The 8,411-nt window shown below is 38.8% G+C and overlaps 1 protein-coding gene across 2 annotated transcripts; it reads right to left on the bottom strand.

Annotated features, from left to right (window-relative positions):
• Positions 1-2,669: 2,669 nt before the first annotated feature.
• On the bottom strand, positions 2,670-5,530 carry LOC115144421 (mitochondrial pyruvate carrier 1-like). 2 transcript variants are annotated; one of them, XM_029685462.2, is made up of 5 exons: positions 5,331-5,530; positions 4,857-4,860; positions 4,542-4,638; positions 3,683-3,815; positions 2,670-3,210 (listed from the first exon to the last, which is right to left on the bottom strand). In XM_029685462.2, exons 1-5 carry the CDS (start codon positions 5,399-5,401, stop codon positions 3,189-3,191), a joined length of 327 nt encoding a protein of 108 aa, XP_029541322.1. In that variant the 5' UTR covers positions 5,402-5,530; the 3' UTR covers positions 2,670-3,188. The 2 variants fall into 2 exon arrangements, with proteins under 2 accessions (XP_029541322.1, XP_064858721.1); XM_065002649.1 differs by lacking the exon at positions 5,331-5,530 and having other exon boundaries at positions 4,857-5,320.
• Positions 5,531-8,411: the final 2,881 nt, after the last annotated feature.

Here is an 8,411-nt window from a genome sequence, read left to right as displayed (position 1 = left end):
TCCCGGAAGTTGGCAGTTGTATACAACGTCGTTCTAGTCACATTAGCGCATATTAGCAACAATCATCCCGGTTTAGGGACACCCATCCCGTAGAGGTTAAGAAAATGAAGCACATTAATCCGCTTTACAGCGGGTGTAGCACCGAACTGGCATACACACGCAGAACGTGAGCAAGGGGAAGGTCATTTTAACCATAAACAGGCACTTTTATAAAAAAAATAATAACATGCATAATCAAATTTGTGTTCAATTTTGAGAGTGGTGTTTCCTGCTAATGGAACATTTGTGCATATAGCCTACTGCCGGGTGCGCATTGCTGCGCTTATAATGTGAAGAAATAGCCTAATAGTTTATCAACATTTTAAGCTAAAAGTTCTGATCTGTTGCGTCATGCTCATTGCTTAAAAAAAGGTTTTTTGATGATGGTGGTTCTTTAATTTGGGATATATCGCATCCCACAACTGTTCTGGACTATGTTTGGAATATTTATTTCTTGTACCAGAATATAATTGGTTAACTTTTGTACTACTACATTGACATAGGCTAGTGCTTTTACTGTTCGTTAGGCCTACTTATCTTGTTGGCTGACGAAAAGTAAATGTGGACAGTTCCAATAGCTTCAATATGTGCCTCTGAATTGGATAAGGACACTCGCAGTTGCGTCCCCGATGTGTCGGTCTTCACTTGTAGCCAGTGCGAAAGACCCGATCACGTGACAAAGAGCCATGTGAGTGAGAGGTGCTTCTGCATACATTGGGGAGAAGGGAATTATAATTATTATACTCAGCCCAAGGGCACAATGGCCACTGTCCACAAAAGGCATAGATTTTTTTTAGGGGAATTATGGCCACACAAAATGGATGCAGCCAGGAAATTCTAGGCATTATCAAGGTCTTGTCAAACTGTGAATGAGAGACTGATGAAGTGTGTACAGTCTGCACACAAAAAAAGTCTGCCTTTCATGCGACTTTTTTCAAATCATCATTTGAGTCGCTTGGAGAAAATCGTTTGGAGAAAATATCCTTTCTATTTTATTCAGATATGTTCAATTGTATTCTTCATACTATAAAATTAAGCCATGGAATTCTAAACAAATCTTGTCTGCTAAATTAACTAGTGTAGCCCCTGAGCCATATGGTGAAAGCCAGATCAGGGCCTAACATAAGGACAACGCAGAGGATGCTGTTCTGTTCTTCTGAAATAGGCATTTTCTTCATATCACGTTTCTTTAGACCTGTCTAAAATAAATAATGGATTTATTAGACGTTTTAAAATGTAGATGTCCCAAAGGTCTGCATCAGTGGCTTGTAGGCTATACGTGGAAGCCAGGAGATGTTAAATGTGTTTATGTTAATTAAAGGTCAATTACCATGAGACCGGAAGATATTTGCTTGACAATCACCGGCTGACTAAATTTCATGATCGCCGTAGCCCTAGTGGTGATAAGCAGATATGTCTAGCTTCACCTCAAGTGTCATTACAGAAATTAACAAGACATTTAAGATAAAATCATGACAAGAGAAGATACTGTACCATTTCAAAGATATTTCAGTACATGTAACTAAAGCAGTGTGTTCACTGTTGCCTTTCATCAAGGTCATTCAGAATGCAGCCTTCCTGGAAGAGGTGATAATAATAATACATTTGTTTTACACTGAACAAAAATATAAAGGCAACATGCAAAAAATGTAAATATTGTACTGAGTTGAAGTTCATATGAAGAAATCAGTCAATTGAAACAAATTAATTAGCCCCCAATCTATGGGTTTCACATGACTGGGAATACAGATATGCATCTGTTTGTCACAGATAACTTTAAAAATGGATCAGAAAACCAGTCAGTATCTGGTCAGACCACCATTTGCCTCATGCAGCGCGACATCTCATTCGCAAAGAGTTGATCAGGCTGTTGACTGTGACCGGTGGAATGTTGACCCACTCTTCAATGGCTGTGCGAAGTTGCTGGATATTGGCGGGAACTGGAACACACTGTCGTACACGTCGATCCAGAACATCCCAAACATGCTCAATGGATGACATGTCTGGTGAGTATGCAGGCCATGGAAGAATTGGGACATTTTCAGCTTCCAGGAATTGTGTACAGATCCCTAGGTTAACGTCAGCAAACCGCTCACCTACACGACGGCATACACGTTGTCTGCGGTTGTGAGGCCGGTTGGATGCCAAATTCTCTAAAACGACGTTGGAGGCAGCGTATGATAGAGAAATGAACATTCAGTTCTCTGGCAACAGCTCTAGTGGACATTACTGCAGTCAGCATGCCAATTGCACACTCCCTCAAAACATTGGTGGCATTTTGTTGCGACAAAATTGCACATTTTAGAGTGGCCTTTTGTCTCCAGCACAAGGTGCACATGTGGAATGATCATACTGTTTAATCAGCTTCTTGATATGCCACATCCGTCAGGTGGATGGATTATCTCATTCAACTCATTCATGGTTTGATGATTAGAAGTCAAATCAGGTCTGCTTGTCCAGGTTAACAATACAAATGTGTACTTTCCTTTAAAAGTAACATCTTAAAGTCGCTTTAAAAAAATTATAAATAATTTAGATAAACAAATGTATTGATTGGGCAGTTCATGGGCAAAGGTCTTGCACAGCTTTAGAGTTAACAGTCATTATGAAGGTAAAAGCTCATCAGCCACTTCATGGATATCAGACAGTTTATTATAAATGATGGTCAGTGTAAGAGGAAGTTTAATTCATGGTACATAGATAAGGGTTTATTCATTATATTCAGGAATAATGTTTCCATGGCAACACACCAGAGTATAACTTTTATTGCCTGTACATTCTGATAAAGATTGTGTTATGGGTATTGCTAACACATTTATTAAAATGAGGACATAAACAGTAAATATTTGTGTAATAGACACTCTCTTTAAAAGAATCCCATCAGTAACAGGGCCTCACTAGATTCCATTCCATTTAATTAGTTTGTGCGTAAAAAACATTATGCAAAACAAATCTATTCATTGACCTTATATACCGGAAGAAACAGGCATGGTGATCGTCAACAGCAGTTTAATCTAAATTAACATTTTTTTAAGTTAAGAGTTTTACATAGGTGTGCAATGAGATAAACATGGTCATACACATAAAAACCATAGGGTCAAACCATGCCGATTTCCTAATGAAACTATATATTTTGCATTTGTCCATCACTAAGAAGACTTCTTCTCCATGCTGGAAAGAAGAAAAAAATTCCATCAGAATTACTGGAGACACACATTCTGTAGAACAGCATTAAGTCTAAATGCAATATGACATTATAACTAGTGACAATGAGCTATGGTTAAACAGTATGAGAGATTGAAGTTAAGATGCTATCATGGATATGGATAAAACAAATTATGTTATGAAGTACGGTACTTCCATGTTATACATTTTCAGTTGATTTGATGGCAACCTTCAACATATTCTCATATGGAAAAATCCTTAAAAGATATATTTGGGCTTCATTGAAATATCAGTCTATTATACCCTAAGAAAGAACCCCAAATAATTTGTTACTAACAGGAGAAACCACCTGAGCAGTGAATAAATCACATATGTTTGGAGGTTGTTGTTGCTTTGTAACCAAAGTGGAATGCGGGTACAAACCAAAAAAGGTTTTGCATTGAAATAAGCAAATCAGTACAGTAAATTGTGAGCTTACTTGTATTTGATAAGTCGTGATCCTTGAATGAGCTGGGCGGTCTCATTGGTTAGATGGCAACCAAAGAGGAGCCAATTCCTTGGCTGAACTTTGTATGCAAACCTCATAAACAAGAGGGAATAGCAGGTCAAAGCTGCGGGGGAAAAGAACACACAAAAACACTCAATAAATAAGGAATTAACAGCCACTTGACACTTACATATCTTCAGGACAACCTTATCAGAAAACACAACATTTTCTTGCCTCGAGTCAGACAGCAGGAAAGGATTATGAGGTTTAACGAAGAATGTTAAACTATTGGAATTCTACTTTACGAAAGCATGAAGGGCCATTCTGACTCAAAAAGCACAAGAAAGAGGATTGATAAATATTGTACCAAACATCTGATTTGGACCATCATTCATAACAACGAGTAAGACATGAGGAATCCAATAAAATGATCAAAAGCAACCCTAAATAATGAATTGGATTCCCTATATCTTACTCAATGGTAGGAAGAAGTTGGGTCTAAATCAGATGTTGGGTTCTATATTTACTACATTTTATGTGAATCCCATAAATACATTTTTAAAAAGGGTCAATTTGGGGGCAAACCAATAAGCTTAATTTGTTCAGAGATCAAATGACATTTTAACAAAAATAATGTTGCAGGTATGCTAATCTTATCAGTTTCTAACTACAGAAATTATTTCAGAACAATCTGTGATAGCGGGTGTCATGGCTTGCTGAAATGAAATAGAATGACGCTGGAGTTCTTCAACAAGAGTGACTATCAATCCCTGGCAGAAACCTGTCCCTAATGTTAGGCTATGGCTAGACATCAGCCATTGCTTAGCTATGTTTCAGTATCATGTTTTACCAAAGGTCATTCTGCCACTGATAATCTCAGGGCTTTTCTTCATGTCACTGATGGCAGCAATGGGCAGACCCCAGTTGGCCACAGGTCCCCAGAAGTGCTGGAATAGAAGTACACAACTACATTTAAGGAACAAGGAATATAAAGAGCAACGAAGTTACTGTAAGTGTCAAATGTTTTCAAGCTGCCATAGCAATTAAACAGTCTCGATAACTACCTAAGAGACGAGTATATCTGCAATGGTCAATGGAGCCAAAATATTCTGATTTTAGTAGACAAATACTAAACTAGCCTGCACAATGAACAGAGAGTACTTACTGTGCTTATTTTGAAAGTTCCCATGAGGACACCAAGATGACAGACATAACACAAAATGAGTTTGGTTAGAGGGATATGCATATACCTTGTGAAAAACAATCAACACCTCACATCCTGCCTGGGCTAACTAATAATACTCATAGGTCTCACATCACCGGTAACACATTAGCACACACAGCAGTAGGCTAGTTTGACAGCTAACAGTTAGTTAGCTTCGGTGATAGCAACAACATTCAAGCTAAACGTCCTTCAAGCAGGACACGTTGTTAGAAACATTTTCACAAACAAACGTTAACTGTAGTAACGTTACACTACCTGCAGATGTGCACACGAATGTACAAATAGCTAGCTCGCTTTGTTTAATCATTAATTTAGCTAATTTTAGCTGTCTGTTAGCAAGCTTGCTTGCTAGTCGCTACAGTAAAATTAATCTCGTTAGCTAGCTATCTTCCAGATCTTCCAAATGTGTTTTACCTCATCAAATATTCTCTGAACTCCTTGCTTTTAAGGTGGTCAACAGCTTTACGTGCCAAAGTACCTGCCATGACTTCGGATTGTGGTGGTTCGCAGAGCAAATTATAACTATGGGAATGTATAAACTGGGTAAATGCAGCTAAGCGTAGAGGACACCAGTGGTCACAGAGCTTCACCAAAACATTATCTTTACGACACAGTCGCAATTATTCAGTTAGGACGCCTCTCATTGGTGTTGCTATGCAATCTCACGATTGCGGCCTCATGGTGATGACCCGCCCCCAATTTCTGAGATTGTGCCACTGATCCAGAATCAGCAACTCGGCTCTATTGCTAGGTACTACACATAAATGCTGAAGAATAGCTGCTGAACTGGTTACACAACAATTCTCCGAAGGAGGTGACCCTGTATTCATCACTTATTGGCTCAAACACCAACCACCTTTAAAACACGTTCAACCCGGACACAATAATGCAATAAACTGACCAAAAGGTCACAATGTCATTGGATTTAGGTTCAAAGTTGGTTGAAAAAAGACAAAATCCCCTTACATTTTCAAATCCAATCCAAGTTGAATAAACTTTTTATTTTTATTCAACCTTTATGTAACTAGGCAAGTCAGTTTTAAGGCCAGGCACTACAGGCTAATATGGATTTCTTTCTTTACTCTCATCAAACTGAAACTTTACCAGCTGAAAGTATACATAAATAAAATATATTATTGTATTATGTTAGTGTTTCTTACTGGAGAGGGAATGCAAATCAACGGCGCTGGACAGAGTGGAATCAGGTGTATCAAAAAAGGCCATTTATTGGTCAAAGATATCTTGTTTTACATCGTGCACGGATCTAGTTCATATAACCCGATGAGGGGTCAGGTGAAAAAGAGAGCTTATGCAGAGGTTACATTCATTTTTATACATAGAATAAAGTAGGTATAGCCTTGTCGTGACGTCTTCTGAATGGTCCCGTAGGGTTGGAGGCGGACCCGCTCTAGCCAGAGTAGAAGCCCCCATTGGTGCACAGCAGTCTTCTGTTCTGGTCACCCGACCAGTAGCAGGAGAGAAGAGTTGTTTATTCTAGGATGATGTTTGTCAGGGGTTCGTGAGGTAGAGGGCAGTTTACTATGGCTGGGTGTATGTGTTCATGCGATGGAATGTCTTTGTTTCCTGGAGTCGTAAGACAGCAAAACTGAGGAGATAGTGTTAGGGGGGGGTAGTTTTATTGCAGGGAGAGTGACCTGGTTCCTGTTTTAGCAGGGGTACGTGAAATGACTTGAGTCAGGCGGATTAGTTTAGCGCTGTATAATATATAAGCTATGTGTATGAATATTTATATAAAATTACAAGTTTGATTTATTTTTAAATTAAAATACGCAAATGAGGCAAACCGTCCGCCAATGTGCGCTAATTTGGATATGACGAGGATCTGTTTTTCAACACATTGCTTCAAGGCAGAATGTTTTTGTTTTATTGTGATAAGACACTGACTGGTCAACTTTTACAGATCAGTTTATCTAAATATTGTCATTTCATGGAATTATAAAAAAAAACTCTATTCACATGTATTACGGATGCATATTTTGCATATATTTACACATTTAATGACACTTAAAATCAAAACAACACAAGATATAAAAGAAAAGCCTCTGTAAAAGTCTGACTATAAGACCTAAGAACCTGTGTGTGGAATAAAGAGAATGTACGTCCTTTGAAGACTGAGAAAAATGAATTGGCGCACAGGGAACATGTCATTTTGAGAAAATGGCCGATAAAGAGAGGCTAATGCAATTAAAATGTACTTTCCATAAATATGACCATTTATGTCACAGTAATTAAACTCTTATTCATGTATCACTTCTAAACTGACAAATAAACATCAAATATACCTTTTACAAATACATTAGCACGTTTAATACATTTGGTTCAAGCAATAGAGCATATGCTTTGAATACTGGTCTGTTGGGCAATTATGCAGTTTTGGACAAATTCTCATATCACTTTGCTCAATTTGTCACATACAAGGATTTTTTTACGGCAGTTGAAATGTGAAGAACATGAATCAACTTTGCCTGCCCCATATGTAAGGCCCTCTGAGTTGTTGCTGGTACCGATTTACTTTCTTGACTGTGTCATGGGACCTGCGCCTACACTTCCACATTCAATTGAAGCAGCATCAGCTCTCACAACTCCTCTCTGATTGCTCGTGTCACCAAAGTGCTGTCAATCCACAATTTGTTCATCACATTTGTTATAGCAGTGGCTCCACAAAGACAGTTTTGGGGCATCGCGACCATATTACAGAGTTCTGACATTAATTTGCATTCTGGGTTCCTCCGTGATACATTCTTTTGAGGACGTTATCATTTGACATCCTATGATATACAGCTACCATTTTCTGTGCACCCTCAATTAAAAAATGTATGGCCTCTAAGGTTTTTGTGACAGAGTGGATCTTTACCATTTTCTATGGGTCGCTGGTACCAGCACCAATGCACAAACCTATCCCGTAGTTGGAAGTGAATCCTCTCTTGTGCCATCGAAGGATACATTAATGTCTATGATGACATCCTCATCCTCCTTCAGCATCTCTGCTATGTCTGGGTCTATATCTGTTTCCTCCTCCTCCTTCAGCATCTCTGCTATGTCTGGGTCTATATCTGTATCCTCCTACAGCATCTCTGCTATGTCTGGGTCTATATCTGTATCCTCCTACAGCATCTCGGTTATGTCTGGGTCTATATCTGTTTCCTCCTCCTCCTTCAGCATCTCTGCTATGTCTGGGTCTATATCTGTATCCTCCTACAGCATCTCTGCTATGTCTGGGTCTATATCTGTATCCCCCTACAGCATCTCTGCTATGTCTGGGTCTATATCTGTATCCCCCTACAGCATCTCGGTTATGTCTGGGTCTATATCTGTGTATGCTCTTCTAATGATCTTTGCAGTACTCTCCATTGACTGTAGCCCGCTCTGCATCTCTGAAACTAAAGTGGGGGGAAAAGTACTTATGTCTGTCGACATCACTGCAGGACAAAAGATTAGCATATCAGCATGTATTTACTTTACGTAAAGCTAATT

Source organism: Oncorhynchus nerka, linkage group LG16 (genome assembly GCF_034236695.1).
Source record: "Oncorhynchus nerka isolate Pitt River linkage group LG16, Oner_Uvic_2.0, whole genome shotgun sequence".
Classification (NCBI taxonomy): Eukaryota; Metazoa; Chordata; class Actinopteri; order Salmoniformes; family Salmonidae; genus Oncorhynchus; species Oncorhynchus nerka.
This window is presented reverse-complemented; position numbering and strand designations above follow the sequence as displayed.

Bases quoted from the DNA above. Each gene is read 5' to 3' on its own strand.
- LOC115144421 (XM_065002649.1), bottom strand. From the start codon at position 4,937: ATGCATATCCCTCTAACCAAACTCATTTTGTGTTATGTCTGTCATCTT. The intron at 4,639-4,856 runs GTAAGTACTCTC...CTTCTATTCCAG, and splicing joins GAACTTTCAAAATAAGCACA to CACTTCTGGGGACCTGTGGC. The intron at 3,211-3,682 runs GTAAGCTCACAA...TCTTCTTTCCAG, and splicing joins TCACGACTTATCAAATACAA to CATGGAGAAGAAGTCTTCTT.